We start from the raw sequence: 21,136 nt of genomic DNA on the forward strand, positions 1-21,136 counted from the left end.
TTACGAAAGAGAGATGGAAAATAGAACTCTGAGAAAACAGCTAAGCTCTATGGCTTATTTCATGTGTTTCACAATTTTTCTCCTCTTAAAAACTAAGAGGCAGAGGAAGAAGGAGACAAACTTAAAATTCACTCCTGTTTCCAACTTCAAATTCCACGAGATATAATTTTCAGACGTTGGATCACAGCATCAGTCATTTTGCTCTACTGAGCCAAGCAATCTGAAAGTGCAAGAATTGAAAAGAAAACCACAGGCACTTCCAGTTATGACGTGAAAGACATAAGTTATTTAAAAAAAAACCAAACCCACAGTGTTTTATTTTCACACACATGACGTGCACCTGTGTAAATGCACCATTCTTAAAAAAATAATAAAAAAAAAATTAAAAAATCTTTTCTTATTCCAGGCAGAGTCAGATGCAGAGGCAGTGTGAATCACAGAGCTATATGAAGGGATTTTGGGCAGAAAATTGTCTAGGCAAGGGATTGGGAAATTCAGAGCTAAGCTTTTTTTTTTCCTCATTTCCCATACAGACAGCAAACTGCTATGCTATCGAAATGCAAAGGAATATATATTTTTTTCCTTTTCTTTATGCATTAAAAATTCCTCAGCCTTACACTGTTTATCTTTCCAACCCAAACACTTAGGCCAGTGTTACCGAGAAGCCTTCAACTAACGAAAAGAAAAATTGCCCTATCTGCAAAGAAAACACCTTGTTCTGACCTCAGCATGACGACCTGCACTTGCAGGATGGAAGCCTGGTCAAGTACATCCTCCCCTGCTCTTTCTCACTATTGTTTCCAGTCCCACCACGTGTTTTGTTTTCGGCCAGGCAGGACACACACACTTTTCATTTGATTGATGCCAAACTGAACACCTCCGACTGCTGCTCGAGCTGAAAAACAAGCCAGCATAAAGACTTTTCACTTCACAGCCTGTCCATAAAGACAGCTACTTCTCCTTTGAATTTCTAGGTTGCTGAGCTCAGCCAAATTAAAACAACCAAAATAGTTGTCTTTCTTATTTTGATTTCTTTTTTGTTACACGCTCTCTAGAAATACAGCAGAACACAGACCTTGCTTTCTTGTCTGTCCATACATATGCAGATCAGCCTTTTCTAAATATCAAACTCAGAAAAAAACCCAATGAAACCCCACATGAGGGGGGGAAAATGAAAAGTTTACTTTTTTTCTTTCTTTTTTCCTTTTTTTTTTTTTTTCTTTTGTGTGCACCAAAGCGGAAAGGCATGAAGTATTAATTTTTATAAAACCCCCCAAAAATTCAAAGCCAAGTAGTTCCATTTGGTTGTATGGAGCATCTTTGTGCTTAAAGACCAGTTTTAATCCACACACTCACCAGTGGTAGCATCCTTGTAAATTAAGAGAGGTAGTCTTGTTTTACTCTAAGGCTGAACAAGTTTGTTTCCCAGTTTTCACCACCTTGGACTATTTTGTTACAGCTCTCAGGGAGGGTGACCCTCTCAAGTGGCAGCAGTGATCTTGAGGGAAAGAAACCAAAAAGCAACATTTCTTCTTGATCTCCCTTGCTTTTTCTCTGCTGCTTAAGTCTGACTTTTCTCCCTCCCCCACACCATAAGCACAGTTTCAAAATAAACTGATGTAAACAGAAAGCAGTATTCATTTAATGCAATTAATAAGAAAGATTATTAATTTTTTTCCTCTTTTTCTACAGTCAGGGCTTGATTAGTTAGAAAATACTGACAGCTTCTTTTGTTTTTTCGTGAAAGAGAGATGGACAATTTTGTTCAGACAGCGGAAGAACATCATGGTGTGGTTTTTTTTTTAAAAAACCTTTTTCAGGCTTTTTTTTTTTTGTTTTAAAGAAGGTACTGTAGAGAGCACAAAGTCTCATTCTACTGCAGTAGCAAGTCCAGTACCGTAGCACTTCAGAGGTGGTTAACAGTGCTTTGGTTCAGAACCGGTGTTAGAAAATAAAGCTATAAAAGTCACGATGCAGGATATTTGGTGGGATTTTTCAACAGCGTCTTGTAGGAACGTAGAAAGGACCGAGGAGGAGTTGGGAGGCATTGTCTCCTTCCCCTTGGCAGAGCTCTTTTGTCCTTGGCCTTGTTTTTAGGTCTGTTGGATTTTTTTTGGGAATCAGCCTCTCACTTCCACCGGTGGCGCACGAGGGAGGACTCGTCGTTGACCACGTCGTTGTCTGTGTAGCGGTGCTGGCAGCGGGGTGGGATGAGCAGCAGGACGATCAGGACCAGCAGGATGACCCCACAGAGGCTCATCAGGGCGTAGGAGGCGATCCAGAGCACGGGCTCGTGGAAGGAGACGCTGGAGACGCAGTTGCTGGCCACGTCCACTGTGGGGAAAGGGCCCTCGATCTCGGAGACGGCAGCGCCGTCAGCTTCTGGAGAGGCACAGAAGGGAAAGGATCAGGCCTTACAGACATTTAATAAGTATTTGTATATCCCTCTTTGTCTGTCACCGTTTATCTCAGCACACTTGTCTTTTACCATGGTTTTCAGTGCAAAAATCCCATGTTGATAAAAAGGGGTTCTGAAGAGTTAAGGAGACCGTGACTTATAGGAATGCGCTCCCACACCCGAACAGGTTTGGGGAGGTCTTTCCTTGTTTTCCAAATAAGGAAAAGGGGTTTCAGTTTTACCCCTGATTCTTATGGAAAAGCACCAGAACTTTCCATTCTCTGCTCATTGGCATTGGCCCAATGTCAGCACAGAGGCACTGGCTGGGCTTTGGAAATGTTCCTCAAAACCTGTAGCTGTTTCTATTGTCAGCAACCAAATTGTCCCACCTGGACCATTAAGTACTTAAAAGTCTGCACAGAGGTGCTCAGTTGCTTTTTTGGACTGCCTTAGCTAGTGGAAGAGTCTTCTCTACACTGTGTTCAACTTGTATTTCTTTTGTTTGATACTGTTTGTTATTTTTGTCATTATTAAAACCTTTTGTTTTACAAAGCATGTCCAGAGAAGTTGTCTCGCTATTATTGAGCCACTCTGAGAGGCTGTAGGTCAACCTTGATACATCTTCGGGGGGGCTTATCACATGCTGGCCAGGTGTAAGACTGTGTCACTGACACTCCCACATCTCCACAGGCTGTCTGGGAGAGAACAGCACTTCAGTCAGACAAAGCCCAAACCACTAGATCACTTTTTTGCCTCGGCACCAATCTTTCAAAAATATCCATTTAAATATCCTACAACATCCACCCAAGTGTAGGGCAGGGCCTGGGCAGCCTTTTTTGCTCATTTCTGGCATTTCCAACCACTGGAAAAGCACCTCAGGTGTTTCTTTGATCTCCTGTGTTTGCTGTCTTCTTAGGGAGCAGCAGGAAGGTTCCTCTGCTTCACAGATACCTCAAAGCACTTTATCCTAAACACAAGGTGCAGTGTGGAAAGCAGCACAGACACTCCTTGTAGATGAAAATCCAGAAGGAAGGGGAATGAGGCAGGAGAGCTGGGTGACAGCTGTCCATGAAAGGGGATGGAGGAGAGGAAGGTCAGTGTCAGGAGCGAGGAGCAGGGACATGAAGGAGCAACAGTGTTGGGCCAGGAGAACTAACCCAGAAACTCAAGAAATGATGACAAAGTTAAGGCAAGAAGCAGTTGTAATTATCTTCTCTAGTCAGCCACACTTCCATGACATATCTGAGTATTTTTTCATGAAGGCCCCATTTTTAACTGTCCTGCTTGATTTCTCACACATTTTACATACAGGCACGCTCTTGCTGGATTGGAAGTGATCCCATCCACTAAAAACTGCATCTCTTATTTTCACATATCTTAGTCACAACTGCTGAAACCACTTTTTTAAAGAGATTACCATAAACTACCCCCTTGGAAAGAAAAAGGGAGCCTGGATTTTGCAAAGGTGGACTTTAAGTTTTTTTTTTTTTTTTTTAAAAAAAAAAGAGCAGAATAGGTTGGTTGCTTTATCTGCATAGATTTTGGTCGTCATTCAGTCCCTGGCCTCATAAGACCTCATATTATTTTAAGATTTAGGTGTTGTTAGACTTAATTCAACTTAATTGTGGGCTGGTGTTGAAAGGGACAATCCTGCACTCTCACTCCTGTCCCTCACAGCCCCTTTTTCATGTTGGTGGAGGGAATGGGAGGCTGCAACTCACAGATCAGATGGGAAACCAACCTTCACAACAAACAAAATGCCCAAACAAGGAATTTTCTGTGGAATCACTCGTCTGAACCAGCCCTTTCTCCACCCCTAAGTGTGGGAAGACTCTTTTAGCAAGAATAAGGTGTGAGAGCAAACTGGGGGCACCCGAGGCTGCACCCACGAGGACCCTGTCACTGGTGAATAACCAAACACCCACTCCCCAAACTCATTAGATGGTAAAACTCTGCCTAGAAGGTCTGTGGCATAAAATCCTTTTAGTCCAGAGCCCCAGGATTGCACTTTGTCTGCTATGCAATTATTTTTTCTGGACATCTCACTCCCTCACACCACTGGTTTGTCTCTATGCAGTTCTGCAGCAACACCAAACTCAAACACATTTAACACCAATTTGAAATGCAAGGCCCAGTTGTCATTACTTAGTTGTATTTTGAAGAAGTGGGGGGGAAATGAAAAAGCAGCACAATTTTCCACCTTGGAAATAGCTTTGAAAATAAACAGTCTCTAATTACTCATTATTTGGCTTGAGCACAATAATTACTCCTATTAAAGAAGAACACAAAACTGTTGCCATAGTGGCTGACATTTTAAATTGCATTTTGAGAATGCTTGATAGCAGCACAGCCTCTGCCTTCTTCCCTCCAAAAGGGAAAAAAGTTTTCCCTCACACTCTTCCACCCCCAGAAAGATTGAGAGGAAATTTGCCTAAATTGTTCAAAGAAGCCCTTAACATAAACTAACAGCAACATACACCCAGCATATTACACATCAACTGAATTAGAGCATTTTGATGTAATTATTTTAGAATATATCTGGTGGTACCTAACTACAGTGCTTTTCTAATGTTGAATAAATGAGTTTTTCTTCATTGTTAATGATTACAGGACAAAGAAGGTGCCTCTGCTATTTCCTGACATTTGTGTAGAACTCAACACACACTAGCTCACCCTCTTGGGTGGTTACAAAGGCAGTAAACCTGGAATTAGATCAAATTCATCATAGAATTGCAAAATACAGCTTGAAAGGGGCTCCTGGAAGTCATCTAGACCAGGATCCTACTCAGAGCAGGACTGTCAGGATCAATACATCAGCTCTGCTGCAGATTTACCCAGCCAGGCTTTTTGAACCCCGAGGATGGGAGCCCTGTTTCAGTATTTTTTCCCCCTTTTTTTTTTTTTTTTTTTCTTTCTTTGGGAAGGGACCTTAAAGATTATCTAGTTTAAACCTCCTGCCATGGGCAGGGAATTTTCCATTAGACCAGGTTGTTCAAAGCCCCATTCAACCTGGCCTTGAACATTTCCAGGTTGCTGCACTAAAACCAACCTGTTGTTCTGAACATCCTGTCTCAAGAAGGGACCTGATCCAAAAACCTGTCCTAGTCCTCCTGTAAACACTAGGTTATCAACAGGCAACTCAAAATTATCTGTCTGAGTAAGTCATAATCGGTTTCAATGAGGAAAAGGCAAATTTCCTGCTACAGTGGAATAGCTTCCTGCAGCCATCTAACTTTCTTTGTTCTTGCTACATCCTGGAGAATGAAAATGGTCCAAGGAATAATGTGGCATAAGCCAATTCTTATCTCTAGCCAAGTCTGACAAGTAACCTGGAAGTTCTATGAAATGAAGGGTTTTAGTTCCATTGCCATAATTTTTGCAATTCATCACGTGCAGCTCTAACACCTTAAAACCCCACAGATTTAATTTAATATTCACACCGAGGAAGCAAAGGTCATTGCAAAGCCATACCAAACTGTCTTTAACATTCCTCTGTTTCTGAAGATCTGAGCCACCAGTAATTCAGTTTGATTTATGCCCATGAGCTGACTAGAAGGCTCCAAATAAATACCATTAATACACTGTTGGAACCCTGGGCACTGAGAATTTTAGACTTTCTGTGCTGACAGGCACTGAACCCCAAACAAACACTGCTGTGACCTGAGGCCATGGAAAAGGCTTCCAAAATTGAGTGACATCAAAAAAGTGTGTGATATCACAGGATGGAAAACTTGGAGTTAAAGGTTTTAGAATATAGTACTATATATAAAGCAAGATGGAGGTTTTAGGGTATACGCTAAGTCCTTCTTTTTCACTTTCTTCTTCATGGCTTTGGGTGGTTTCTTGTAATTGGGTAGACAAATCTGCATTGTGGACCACGGGTGTTTGGTTACTGAGTTAAAAGTAAAAATAATTTAGGTGTCTTTCCCTAATTGGACAGTTTGTGCTTAAAAGACCTGGCGAAGAGTTAGAGAGCCAATTTATACTTTGTTGGCCAGAACTCACAACTTGTGAGACTGTAAGATAGATAAGAATTAATAAACATCTGAGTCTGAACATGAACTGCATCTCTTGAGCATTTAATCCCAGCTCTAACAACAGAAAAGAAGATAAAAATCTTGAAATACAGTTGCTGTGGAGGGCTTGGTGTCCTCCATAGGAACCAGTAAGTTCCATCCCTCATTCTGCACGGACACCCACCACCAGCAGTCAAGAGTGGCTCTCTGACCAAAGTGCTGCTACACGTGGGAACCACCAGCTGGGAAGAAGTGAAGCTCAGCACAAGTGGCACGACCCAGGGAAATGCCATCTGCCCCGTGTGAGTGGAATCTGACAACTCCATACACCCTGTCTCAGCCACTCAGCAATGATTCATTCAATGAGTGGTGCTGGGTGAGGCACACGCAGAAAACATGGACAAAGAGACAAGGCAGAAATGTCTTGGAGCAGCAGCTGGGTGTAACCATGTCTCCAAGCTCATGGAAATTCCAATGGCAGCTCTATTCAGCAGGCTCAGCTCTCCCTCTCTGGAAGAACCAAGTGAAGTGGTCTAAGTTTGCTTGCAGGCAGCAATATTAACACCAAGGTGTTATTATGGTTCCCTGATTATTTCTCTCAACCAAGAAGGGCTGGCAAAGAGGTTCTAATGCCCAGCAGCTGCCTCGTGTCCCCTGCTGACCACACGTGCTTAATTTTCTCTGTCAGATGTCCCTTCCTGCAGCAGGACAGGGACAGGAAACAGCTCCAGCTGCAGTCAGGAGGCACCAGGAAGAATGAAAGGCAGGAAAACTTGACCCTCAATATTTGTCCAGTGTGGGAGCTCAGGACTTCTGAATGACTTCTGAACTAGTATGATTTTAGCAGAAGCTGTTTATTGTTTATATTAAGCTGCAGTTACAGTTTCTAAGGCTGCTTCTTCACACGTTCATCATTATTTGATTGGTTTCCGTGTCATGTCTATGCGTATGCACCCTCCAAGAAAAATGATTAGTCTTTGGTTGTTGCTCTGTAGGCCTCCTTTATCCAGGTCTTGCACTCTTAGTATCCTATTTCTTAGGCTCTTCTTTCTTTGTTTTAGCCCTATTTTTCTTGGTAACCTTGACAAATTCCTGAGCGTTCTGATAACAATAACTACAGGTAGTTTAGCTGAGGCACATTCTGGCCTAAGCTGTTCAAATACATTGCAACAGTCCAGTTAACACTCTCCTGCCAGATGCATTCAAAATGTGTCTTTCATCACTGCATAGCACCTCACAGAAGTGTCCATAAAGCAACTCATATCAACATCCAGATTTTCTCTGGGAGAGAGCTCAAAGCTGACAAGTCTGAGCTTATTAACAATGGAGAGATTATAAAACAAAACAAAGCTTTAAAACTGTCCTAGAGCTACACCTCAGCCAGCCAGTATCTCATAGTTTTTCCTCTCTATGATTGCATTAAACACTCCAGTCCTAACTACCTTTACTTTTTCTAAGACGCCAAAGAAGCCAGTTCCAGTCCTTTTCTCATGCAAACCTCAGGTGGGACAATGTTTTTCAGGGCACAGACCACTCCTGTTTGGGACAGAGACCTGAATATGGATGCACATCCTTCCCCTCCTCTCCCACATTGAGGTTCCTGTGATGCCAAAGCAATGTCTGAACAACAAGGGGTAAAAAACCCCAAACTTTTGGGTTTTAGCTACCTTTGGTGAGAAAAGAGAAATCATGAAAGCTAACCAGTACAATAAAATCAGCCAAAAATTAATGAGCTTTTTCACATCTCCTCAGCAGCTGGTTAAAAAATTAATGCCTTTCTGCTTATGATGAGAAAAGTAATTGTTTAGAATTATCACAAACAGGACGAGTCTTAATGTGAGTCCTATTTTCACCTCAGCTCTTGCTCTGAGAATTTCTGAGGGGCTGAACAGGCTCAATTTACACTAAGAGAAAAGTGTGAGTAAAGCACTCCACTGCACACTGCAAGAGCTGGTTGGAGGATCCATTTATGCACAACTCAGAGCAGGAGCCAGCCCAAAACGAAGCTGCATTAAAAACAAGGACTGGTCAGGTAACATTTGGGGAAACTGCACACACAGACAGATGTCCCAGAAAGATCTCCTCTGTGAGAGGGAAGAACCCAGCACAGACCCTCAGAGCTCAGGCTGATTCATTTCATGCCAAAAGATGTTGCAATACAGTTTTGGTTTCTTTTTTTCTTCTTTTTGAAATGTGAATATCTCGGAGTATCTTTGAAATACACCCTCAACACTGAGGGAGTAACCACATTTTACACCAGCAGATAAGTGGCAAAGGTGTTTCTTTGAGTTCCCTCACTCCTCAAATGCTGAGAAATTTTTCTCTTACCTGCACAGGGACTCACTGCAAAGCCCACTCTCCTCTGGGCTCTGTCAAAGATGACATAAAATCCTTCCATGACTGTAGCACCAATCACCAGAGCGTTTGTGGAGGAGGAGATCCCAAACCTGTAGCACTGCAAATTATCTCCTATCACAAGGATAGGTTGAATATAAAGCTGTTTAAAAGGAAATTAAAAAAAAAATTAAAAAAAGGGAAACCAGAGTGTAAAAAAGCAACACCTCAAAGCAGATAGAATTTCGGTTTTTAGTTTTTAGAGTTCAGGCACACAAATTCCACTGGAAATAGAGAATGGATAGAGGCAAACAGATTTTTCTAAATGATTTAAAACTGGTCAAAGCCAACAGCAGGTAAGAGGTAAAGCTCATGGATTCTAAAATAAATTTGAACACAGTCATCACTACATGCAGGTCAACAGCAAATTCTCCAGATTCTCACTTTTACCATATTTTACATAAGGGCTGAGGAAGAACTTGGGAGATGAACTCAAATTACAGAAGAATTTAGTAATTAAAGGAAATTTTAGGATGGAGTTGCTTCAGAGAGCTGTCAGTGTCAGCTTCAAGGTTCTAGATTTTATAAATTCCCGTCACATTTCAGCCCCTGTCTCCTCGGGGAAGATGAATGATTGCCAAGCTACATGATCAATACAGAAAAAGCTTATCATAAGGCTTTACTATATTTCAAGTTAAAATGTACTTAATAGGTTCATTCTTTCCTTTGCTCCTGCCTGTCCCTTGAGGTAAAAGAATGTATTAGTAATGTTAGAGGATAGGAGCCTGTACTGCAATTCATACCGGCAGGAGAAGCCAGAGAAGAAAAACAAAAGTGGCACATTATATTCTAAATATAATGGAGTGGATGGAATATTAATAAAAGATAAACCAGGCAAGTTACAGAAACTGGTGAAGAGCTCACAAAGGGTCATTGCCAAGATTTTCATATTCAGAAGAAGTGCTTCAGCTCAAAATGCCACGAGAAACAAATCAATTCCCTTCCCAAAACGAGAAGATCAAAACGAGCAGAGACATTCTGTATTGACATCTGATGTGGCCAAAGGTCACGAAAACAAAGCAAAAACTTGCCCTTTTTTTTCCTAAGAAATTGAAAAAAAAAATTCCCAATGAAACACACTGCACTGAGAGGGAAATGGTGCATCATCCCTTTCTTTTTTGCTTTTAGGTTTGACAAATTTGTTATTTTCCCTATTTAAAAATTGATTTTTAAAATTTTATTGAAAAAGATTTCCCTTGCATGCAATAATCCAGTCCCCTATTACTGCTAAAAACAGCTCCTTTTTTTTTTTTTTTTTTTTTTTTTTTTTTTTTTTTAAGAGCATGTGCTTTATAATAGTAAAAATAAATGTACAGATGAATAAACAAAGAAGGTTGAGACCTGTGGTAGGATAGAGATCCGAAACGACCTACTGGAGTTCTCATCCCTCAGGTAAATGGAGATTTTGGGAAATAAGGACCAGGGTTTCTCAGTTCTGTCCCAGCATGCAAGCTGTGAACCAGTCCAGAAACCAGAAGAGAATTCTTGTATCTGTAAAACAAACCAACCAACCAAAATTATACTTCGAGATTGCAGACCTTTTGATAGATCTTTGTGAATGATCACTACCATTGTTACATACTTCTTTTATTTCCATGGAGAAATTCAAGAGCACAAATCTGAGCTGCTTCTTTAAGGACCAAAGCAAAAACCCAAACCCCAGTGGCCAAAGTGAGGTGTGTCATAACCCATCGTGACCTGGAGAAGGGAGAGGAGGCAAAAGCAAGTTTAGCTCTCCCTTCCCTCCCCATTTTTGTCTCATTTTTTCCTCTACTGCAATGAACACATGTGGCCTCCCTGAGCAATCACTTCCACAATGGGATTTCACTGCCTCCTTCCCTCCTCTCCGACCAAACACGGATGTTTTGAAGCAGCATTTTACATTTTATTAAAAAAAAACCCAAACCAAAATACAAACCACGTGAATACACAGTGAGAGAATGAGGTCACCTCCCTTCCTCATGCACCTACAGCTTCTTACTCAGCTCCAGAGTTTTGAAGCCAAGGGCTAAGCCAAAATTCTCCTGGCACCTAAGGGAATCGAGGTTTGCTGTTGTGCAAAGAAACACACTCCTTCTGTCTCTTTTGCTGCCTTGTCACTCCCTACCAGTACAACCTGACAAGCTTTTGAAATAAAATTGATTCACAGTTCCTGTGTAATATATCCGTGGAACTAACAAAACAAAAAGCCAACCCCTGCAGAGCTCCTTTGGCAAAGACAAACATCTTGCTCAATGTTCCTGCTCCCTGAAGCTGACCTGCTGCCAGACCTGAGCAAAACCTTTCCTTGTGTTATCAAAACTTTTCCTTGTGTTACTGTATTATTTTGGCTGCTTCTTGTTTCACCTCACTAAGCAGCAGTCAAGGGAGGAGCTTGGTCTGAGGCTGCACAGCCAAAGCCTCCCATCATGGGGAAGGAAAAGATGGAATCCAGCCTCTGCACTCTCCTGATTTGTGTTTATCTGTGATGTGGATTATTCTGTAAGCATCAGCTCATTCATTAAAATGTGGCATTTTACAGGTGACGGGCCACACACCAGCCAAGGAAGTGTTTGTTGGGGCTGCACAGAGACCCCTGCACATTTCCCAGTGCTCTGCTCTGTTCCTGGGCTTCACCAAGCACACTCATGTGAACAAGGAGATTTACCACCACAAACAAGCATTCCATCCTCAGCTCTCAACTCATGCTGCAGTGCATCCCTTGGCACTTCAGGGCAGAACACTCTTCCCTCCCAGCTGAGCCCCAGGCCAAACCTGCTGAGAAACACAGTTCTCCTCTCTTTCCATTTTGTCTTGAATAGCAGATCTGAGAAAAATTGCAGGGTACCACCCAGCCAGGTCAGGCCAAGCCTATAATGTGTTCTAAGTGCTTTAATTTCACAGAAAGACTCCTTAATGCATTTCTTTTTCCTCCTTCTGCATGCTGCAGCAATGCATGTGGGAGTTTTGAGTGCATGATACCCAAAATGATATTAAATATAGATTTTAGGATTATCTGAGCCTTCCTTTGCTCAACTTTTTCACTTAACATTGAATTATTGCTGTCCTGACTTCAGCTCAGTGAGGTGTAGTAGGTGCCTCCCCTCTCCCTGGCTCATTTCTGCCCGTCTGCCAAAATCACCACCCTTCAACACCAAACTGCATCCTAACAGCTGCTCCCTGAAAGACTTCAGTGCAAATAACTGAAGTTTAAAAAACCATTTGTCCCACTAAAGAGCACAGAGCTCACAGCCTTGTTTTTAAACTGAGCTGAATAAAGAAATGTGTCACACACAGTTATCCCAGCATATCTGGGAAATGACATCTGGCTGGGGTGCTCATAACAAGCCATGAGGAGTAGGAACTTGTTAACCTGGCTCACCTGTGGTCAGCAAAGTGTGTCTGACACCAGCAGATGATTTTTTTTTTTTTTCAGTGGTACATCTCCTGCCAGAGGCACAGAACTGCAGCACAATTGCTGAAAATACCCATTTTCCTGACATTGCTCCTACACAGCTAGAATCTCATCTTTGCACCCTGTAACTGCTTTCTTATTTAGTAGATTGTCTCCTTTGTTTGGGGCTGTCAAAGTAAATTCTGGGGTGTGTGGAGGGAAAGGGGTACAGCAGGAAGGTCCTTGAGATTAAAAAGAACTCGGAAAAAATCTGCTTGATGCATTTTTAATAGGAATAGAATTTAAAAAAAAATAAAGCAAAGTGAATGGTTCTCCTTTAATACCTTATTGATCTGTCCACTGTTCCCTTGTCAGGTGGAAGGCCCCAGTTCAAATGTCCTGACCAACACCAGAGGGGAGTGTGGACCACTGTGACCCACTTCCCAGGAGGATTCCTTATCCACAGGGTGACCTTACAGGAGCTCTTGGGGTGGCTTTTTTCACTTCTCCCCCACATGGACTGAAATTGCTCCAGGCAACGCTTCAGTGTCGTGCAAAGAGAAGAACTCGTGACTGGTACATTTATTTCAGACACTGGACATCTGCAGGCAGTGAAGAACACTTCATGCCAAATCTCTGCTCTCAATCAAGTAGGAGAAAGGATCTCAATCTTGAATTATCAGCACACAGGCAAACACTCTGTCCTTGGGGCAGCTGCTTACTGTGTTTCCTGTGATTTGCATCAACAACCACTGTCTGATTGTGAGCCCACGACAAAAATATCGAGTTTGTTCACACTGAAATAGCTGGTGCTTATTCTTCCTCTTTAACCTTCTTGGTGCTGCTCCTTGTATTGAACAAAAATTTATGAATAGTTTTTATTAACCAGAAAATGCTGCTTCAGCCACTCTACACACAGAGAACTCCCCCATCTCCATGCCCTACTTCTAAAGCCCACTCTGTTTCCAAAGAAAGATGCTTTTGAACATAAATAATTCAATAATGAAGGTCAAAAGCAGCTTTATTGATATGAATAATCCTAATGAATGGCATTTATTCTAGACAGCACTAAGATTTATACTTGGAAAGGAACTGCTTGCAGCAGCAGGTTCTCCTACTTTATAAACACTCTGTTTTGAATGAAAAGACTGATTTTTGCACTCTTAATACTTTGAATCAGAGCAACAGGGATTATGTCCGTGTTTCTGAAATGCTTGGAATAAAACACTCCATTTCTGCCCTATTTCTGGTGCATTTCCATACACACACTTCTTGTCTGCATTCGTGCCCCCCCACCCTTTTCCCTCCTCCTTTTTTTATTATTATTTTTTTTTTCCTTCACCTCTTTATTTCCATCAAAGGCCATCAGTCATTTCTCCCTTATTAACAGGGTTAGACTAGGGAAGGTTCTGCTCCCCTCAGGTGAGAAACCCACGACTTGCAAGGCAGGCAGGCAGCCTGATGACACTCCTTTCAAAGACCCTGTGATCCTTTAACAGGAATTTCACATTTTTGAGCAGGTTTTGTGTTGTTTTCCTTACCAGGGACGTGCGAGCTATTGCCTGCACCACAGCACTGAAGACTTTCTCTGGCAGTCGAAGGAGAGTGGTTCCACTGTCTACTATGGCTTTGTCAGCGTTGTACTGGAGAGGGGAGAGAGAAAAAAACCAACAAAACAAAGAAAGGAGAGAAGTTGTAGGCTGTAGTTCCTGTAATGCAGATCCCCACTGTCTCCTAACCAGAACAAAGCTGCTCCTTTTTGGCAGCTGCTTTCCCAGAACTGTGTGTCATACTTGTCAGCAGCTCTCTCCAGCTGACAGTTTCAATTCCAGTGAAATCTGAGAAAAAGAAAGCAAGATACCATCAGCCCAGACACAAGAGTGGGTTTATCTGCACCGGTCAGGAAATTACTGTGTCACCACAGCTGGTCCAAGTGGTCCCATTGCTGTAAAAAAAGTGAAGTCTGGCCCCTCTCAGAGGGGGAAAAAGTAGTTTAATATTCAGTAGGGAGGTGTTAAACACCCTGCTGCAGCTTCCAAGCCCTGAATCAAGGTCTCTGCTAGCATAAGTGCAACTCTAGTTTAAACACAGAAGCCTGTTTCAATGGCTGGCATATCTAACATAAGAATAAAAGAAAAAAAGCCTTAAATGTCTGTCCTGGCTCAAGAGCACACATGCCACACCTTTACCCCTTGACTGCTGAAAACCCCTAAAATACAAAAATACTCAACGAAACCTGAAGTTTCCAGCTTGCTGCCCTGAAATCTGCCCAAAACCCCACCCAGGCCAAATAGCTCTCTTATCACTAAAAGTTCAACTCTAAAATTAGGAGATTTCAGCAAACTTCAGATACAGTAAATGAGGTATAAACTTTTTAAAGGGTAAAGCTTTTTTCATGAACTCCTTAAAAGCTATGATTAACTGTGAGGGAAAAAAAGAAAGGCAAGTAGCAGTGGCAGCTATATGCATTAACTACTTTTGCTGCCAGCTTAGGCAGCAGGATTAATATAACTGAACTGTGACATGTTTATGGCATAATCTAAGACACAGGGTGATATACAGCCTAAGCTACTTAGGAAGAGGTCAAACAGCAAGTGAATTTAAAATACCCTGGTTTACATGTTATCAAGTCACATGAAGCCCCTTTAGTGTGGTATAAATTTAAAAAAAAATTAAATATATAAATATAAAAAGTTTATCTGTGTTTTATATGTGTTATATAATTTATATAAATATACAAAAAAAATCCCCAACACCCAAAAAAGTATGAAAAATGAATTCTGAGAGTTATTTCCACATTTCTTTTTGAAGGAGCTGCTATGGGGCTGCCATACAGAGCTGACAGGAAAGCAAACAGGAAACCATTTATTACACACTCGGAAATACTTCTAAAGAGTGGAAAGAAATGCCAAGGCATTTTGGAGCCCATTTTAACAGATTTATACCACAAAATACACAATCACTGGCATCCTGGAATGCCACCCTTGGAGAAAAAAAAAAATTAGTTAAAAGGGTTGACCATTGATATAAAACTGTGCAAAAATCTGGGAGTAGTGGGATTGCTCACACTGGGAACACTGAACACCTGGTTTTGCCTTTTTGGCTCTCCTGGTTAATATTTACCAGTGCAAAGTGCACTTCTGGCAGCTCAGGACTTCTCCCAGCCCTGGCTGCCAGGCTCAGGGCCACAGCTGTGCTGGAGCTCTGGACACATTCCCAGCATTGAAGCAAGGGGACAACTATTCCCTGGCAAGGAAAGGAGCAGTCCCTGGTGAAGGCTGAGAAAAAAGTGTTCCATTTCCTAGAAAACAACAGAGAGGAGAGAGGGCACACAGCTCCTCATCCTAAAGTGAATCATGCATCCTCTGCGAGCTCCTAACCAGCCAAACTTTAATTGTACCACTCCTGTTTTACTGCTCTTCCTCTGAATTTCTGTGGGAAGGTCTCCTTTGATGCAGAAGGCTTGATCCTTCTGCACCAGTGAAAGCAGCCCCTGGCTCAGAAAAGAGCAACAATTACAGGAAACTTTCCTGACACACCGCTGAATTTTTCAGTGAGTTGTTTTCTGGCAACAGCATGCATTAAGCCACTGAAGGGCTCCCCTTCAAAAACATGTTGACTGTTTTTTAAGGCAAGAAAGAAAAGCAAACATTGACTTTAAAAGACCAGTGGTTTTGCTTTCTTAACAGCACAACAGAGAGAGGCATTTAAACAGACCTTGTTCTGCTTATTGAGTTGAAGGATGCTGGGACTCATTTTAAATAATTGATATGGCAATATGATTTCAATACTATGCATGGAAATAGAATATTTATGCACATGTAATATTGTAATCATGAATTTCATTTAATTTATATGAACTATAAAAACTTTACTTATCACGTTGCATCGATCTCGAACTAACAGCATGAGAATAAAATGAAATTAGGATGTCTGAAGAAATTGGGGCATAAGAAATACAGAACTAAAATCAAAAACATGAATAGCAACAAGCAAGAGTAAGAAAGAGATAAAGCACACACATACACATATATCCTCCACAAAAAAAAAATGAAATGCCTTGGGAATAAAAATTGCACGGTCTCATTAGACTGATCCAGATACAGCAGAACATTATTCCTAATAGAAACAGAAAGCTTATCCATCAGGAATAATAACTGCCAACCATAAGAGAGCAAAAGTTGATTGCAAAAACATAGAATAAAAAAAGAAGCCTAGGATGAGAACTTCAGGAAGCAACGAAGGGTGGCACCTGCCCACTGCCATCATGAGTTGTGAGCTTAGGCAGCTCTACAGGGGTCAATCCAAAATCTCCCACTTCCTTTGTTTGACCAGAATTGCTTTAATTCAGTTCTCAGGAGACTGCAACACACACCTGGCTTGCCAAGACAAAACTGACCGATTAGGGTTGTTGTGGTTTTTTTTTTTTCAGCCAAACTTGGTGTCTTGGGGTGCCATATGTAACCAAAAGCATGTATCCTATTCCAGATCTATTGAAACCAGTTGAAGAGTTGTTTTTTTTTTTTTTTCTTTTAACTCTGGAGGGGAGGGGGCAGGTGTCTTCTGTTCATGGCCCAGCTGTTAAACCAGGTGGGGCAGTGTTCTTTATCTCTTCCAGGACCCATCCTCCCTCAGGGGGTATCTGCTGTTAATGGGCCATCGAGGCTCACTGCAGGGCTGATACAATTACATCATCCCATTGGGAGGAGCCAAACATTCCTACCTGGATGAGACCTGGGATTCAGAACACCGGCACAGCCTGTTTCCACTGGATTCCAGAGGAAAGACTGGACCCATCTCACCACTGGACCCTTCTGCAGGATCATCTCTTCTCCAACAGAACCACATCTGTCACTCCAGGAGGATTTAGTTTGACTGCTCCCGACACCCTGACCAAGGTGTCAGATTGTATTATTACTCTGTCAGCATTTCTAGAATTTTTTAAATTGTTTGTTTGTTGGCTTACTACATTTGTATTTTTTAATATTTCTAGTAAAGAACTGTTATTCCTATCTCAAATCTTTGCCTGAAAGCCCCTTAATTTCAAACTTATAGGAATTCAGAGCGAGGGAGTTTACATTCTCCATTCTAAGGGAAGCTCCAGCTTTTTCTGGCAGACACCTGTCTTTTCCAAACCTAAACACCTGGATTTCACAGAGACAGGAACACAGAAGGGCCAATACCTCTCTGCAGTCCAGCTCAAGGTTCTGGCCCCCAACCTCTAGTTTGAGGATTTCCACCTGGTAGTACCACTCCTCCTTGATGGGTGTGTACCAGATATCCCCCGTGTACAGGCTCGGCTCAATGCCACCCAGCACCTGAGGGGAAGGAGAAAAGAAGTCACATACACTAAAATCCCACATATTTAGTTTTGGGGCAAGTGCACACACACAAAAAAAGGGGATATTTAATTGTGATATTCAAGGGCATCGAAGTTTTAATTTGGCATCAATTTTTTTGGATTTTACTGTCAAGTTCTCTGCCAATAATAGAGCAGTATGAAATATCTAGACATAAAATAGATTGTGCTTCAAATAGAATTCCCATACTGGCCCAAATTATCAGCATTTTCACCTCCAACCTCACACTGATTCTATTATGAAAACTCCACTGTTTAAAATTAAAACAGTATCTTCAGTGGTTAAATCCAGGCAATGGATAAAAATGGGACAGAATAATAAACTTGCATGTGAAAATCTTGTTTTATCAGATTAGAAAAGTTTTAATACTGTCCAAGAGATTTCAGTTTTTCTTACACACATCCCAAATGGAATCCATGCTGTCACTGCTATCACTACGAGCTTCCATGAAAACCTAGGCTGAGGATGACTAGGAGCGTCTGTGGACTCTCTGAGTCTGAACTAAACCTAAGGAAGTTCTCTCTTGGTCTTCAGTTGTATGAATAACATTTACAATATGTGAATTCTCTTCAAAATTAAGTATTTGTGATCAGCTCCTGTGCTGAGATGTTTATTTCAGCATCATTTGGGAACAGTCATTCCATCTACCAGCTCCAGATACATAATGGTCCCACTAAAGATGATGGAAAGACTTCCCAGAGTAACAGCAGGCAGGAGATCTGATCTACAGATTTTTTCCTTTAATATGTTGTTGACAAAAAAGAAAAAAAAAATTACTTCAGCATTTTGATGAGATTGAACAAATTTATCAGCTGAAGATGGGACGACTCAGTTTGAGAAATAAAGCAGAATCTGCCCTGAGGAAACACCACAACATTCAAGTTTTTCTTTGTTAAAAGATGAAAAGTTTACTCAAACTTGAGAGAGAAAAAAACAGAATCAAGGACGAAAATAAATAACACTCAAATTTTGCCTAAGGGCTTCACTTTTCTTTAAAAGATAGAAAGCATATTTAAAATGCGAAAATATATTTAAACACTAAATTTGGCAGAAGCAGGATAGTCAGAGAAAAGAGGGAGAGAGATGAGCAAAGATACATCTTCCCTCTCCTATTGACAGATACCCACAAGACTACCTCCGTTGGTACCACTTCCAGAAACAGGGAGTCCAGCACCACACATCTGCAGGGAGAAAATGTTGGGGATCTCTGCCTGCCTCACGAGGGAATCAAAGAATGTCTCCACAGAACTGGAAGGCTTGAAGGTGTTGAAAAGCAAAACAAACAAAGAAAAAAAAAAAAAAAAGAATTATAGGGCTCATTAGAAAGTTTCTTCACAGAAATCAGCAAATCATTCAAACAAGACCACTTTTCATGAGCAAATTGAATTTCTGACAAGCAGCTGATGAAAGTCTAGACGTAATAAGCCATTAAAACCCCAATATCTGTCATTTTTCTGTTTCTGCTGTTTTTAAAAATATTTTTACTCTTGACCACTGTCAGCATGGCTGCCACCAAATCCCTAAAACACAGGAGCAATTTCCAATTGCAGTTTCCAAACCCAAACACCAGTTTCAGGCAGAAACTCTTGACTGATAATTTCTGTTTGGAAAAGGCTTTGTGTTATTAGAAGACTCAAAAGTAACTTGTCTTTCATGCCTTCCCATAGTTAAAAAGCAGAATTTTAAAGTCAAAATTTTCAGTTTTTCAACACTATTGAATTCTGACGAACTTTTGAGTTCAGTGGCCCTAATTTCCTCACTTTTCTCTTAAAGAACTTCATATCCAAGCACACTCTCTTCAGCTGGTTACTGGCCAGCAGGTTCCTCCTGACACTGCAGGTCCTGTTTTCCTTTGCAGTCACTGGAGTGCTGCAACTTCCCTGTAATTCAGATTTGTGTGCACTGAGGTCAGAGAGGCCAAGTGCTGTCACTACACAAAGCCCAGAGCAGCCTCAGAAGCCAACGACTCTGAACTCCTTGGAAGAAGGGAAGAACAAATGCCTTGAGTCCTCTGCCCAAAGCAGAGTTTGAAAAGTACCTCTCCTCTCCTCTCCTCTCCTCTCCTCTCCTCTCCTCTCCTCTCCTCTCCTCTCCTCTCCTCTCCTCTCCTCTCCTCTCCTCTCCTCTCCTCTCCTCTCCTCTCCTCTCCTCTCCTCTCCTCTCCTCCTCTCCTCTCCTCTCCTCTCCTCTCCTCTCCTCTCCTCTCCTCTCCTCTCCTCTCCTCTCCTCTCCTCTCCTCTCCTCTCCTCTCCTCTCCTCTCCTCTCCTCTCCTCTCCTCTCCTCTCCTCTCCTCTCCTCTCCTCTCCTCTCCTCTCCTCTCCTCTCCTCTCCTCTCCTCTCCTCTCCTCTCCTCTCCTCTCCTCTCCTCTCCTCTCCTCTCCTCTCCTCTCCTCTCCTCTCCTCTCCTCTCCTCTCCATGAAAACAACTCTCACATAACTCTGGAGTAAAGCAGACTCATCCAGGCGGTGCTGAATTGTTTGTTCTGTCTGGGTAGAACTCACTTTGGGATGTGAAGGTTGAAAATTGCAACTTCGTGGTTTTCCCATCTCGTTTTCAGTTTTAGATTTTACATTCTGGACTATAAATTTCAGATTTTAATTGAATCTTCTAATTGAATTTTGTGCCTCCAGAGGAGCGGAATGTGCTTGGCTCTATGTTCCTGTAAATACTGTGGCTAATATTTGTTCTGAAATTATCCATCCACCTCAACTTTTACTTGATGAACGGAGGATGTCCTGGAATGAACTGCTGAGGGGTTTGTCTGGGACTAGTTTTGAAAAATATCACCAGAGCTCTAAAACCTCCCTCCCCACACATCCCACAGCCACACTCTGGTACTACAAGCTCTGTGAAAGCTTATTCATTCCAGAGGAGCTAAAATCAGCATCTCCATCACCAGAAAAGCCAAAATTCTCACACGGGTCTGTGGCAACATCATTACCCAATTTATTCTTTCTGGAACAAAGAAGATCTACAGGAAAGAGTGGCTGGAATGGTGGAGTCTAATGCTGCCAGATCATCTGCTGGCTTTATTTTAACAGAATTCAATTTATTGTCCTTGTGAAGGACAATCAGTGGGGAAGGGATGCTTTACCTTGGCTAAGGCATCGTAGGCAAGGCCAAGGATCCCGTGCCACTTCACTCCTGGCAGAAAGAAGTTCTCTGACTCGAGGATGGTGGCAATGTTGATGGTGTAGCTGCCATAGAGCCCTTTGGGCATGGTAATGACATCTGTGCCCAGCACTCCAGTCCAGCTGCCTTGGCTGTACTTCACTGTCACCTCAATCCCTTGAGATCTGTATGTGCTTGACCTTTAAAAGGAAAGGACACGCTGATGCAGGGGCTGTTCATTTACAATGCAAGAAAACAGAATATATTCAAACTCAATTTTGCCCAGAGAGAGGAAAAAAAAAAAAAAAAGTAGATTAAGTATGCAAAATATGTATTCATACTGCTTGTAAAATCAGGAAAAAGCAGAAATTAAAAAAACCCAAAACTCAAAGCCCCATTTTTATCCAGAAGCCATCAACAACCCAAATCTTCATAAAGTATTATTTTTTTTAATAAATAATCTAAGGTATTATGTCACCTAG

The 21,136-nt window shown here is 41.7% G+C and overlaps 1 protein-coding gene across 1 annotated transcript in view; it reads right to left on the reverse strand.

Annotated features, from left to right (window-relative positions):
* Window positions 1-1,808: 1,808 nt before the first annotated feature.
* BACE2 (beta-secretase 2) overlaps window positions 1,809-21,136 on the reverse strand; it is a 50,923-nt gene continuing 31,595 nt past the window's right edge. The window contains exons 3-9 of the mRNA XM_066314153.1: window positions 20,638-20,854; window positions 18,669-18,797; window positions 17,365-17,499; window positions 13,723-13,824; window positions 10,150-10,299; window positions 8,743-8,911; window positions 1,809-2,382 (exon numbers count right to left, since the gene is read on the reverse strand). Of these exons, the coding sequence (XP_066170250.1) occupies window positions 2,129-2,382; window positions 8,743-8,911; window positions 10,150-10,299; window positions 13,723-13,824; window positions 17,365-17,499; window positions 18,669-18,797; window positions 20,638-20,854 (1,156 nt within the window). The 3' untranslated portion in view covers window positions 1,809-2,128. The remainder of the gene's footprint in view (window positions 2,383-8,742; window positions 8,912-10,149; window positions 10,300-13,722; window positions 13,825-17,364; window positions 17,500-18,668; window positions 18,798-20,637; window positions 20,855-21,136) is intronic.

The sequence above is a fragment of the Sylvia atricapilla genome, chromosome 2 (assembly GCF_009819655.1).
Source record: "Sylvia atricapilla isolate bSylAtr1 chromosome 2, bSylAtr1.pri, whole genome shotgun sequence".
NCBI lineage: Eukaryota > Metazoa > Chordata > Aves > Passeriformes > Sylviidae > Sylvia > Sylvia atricapilla.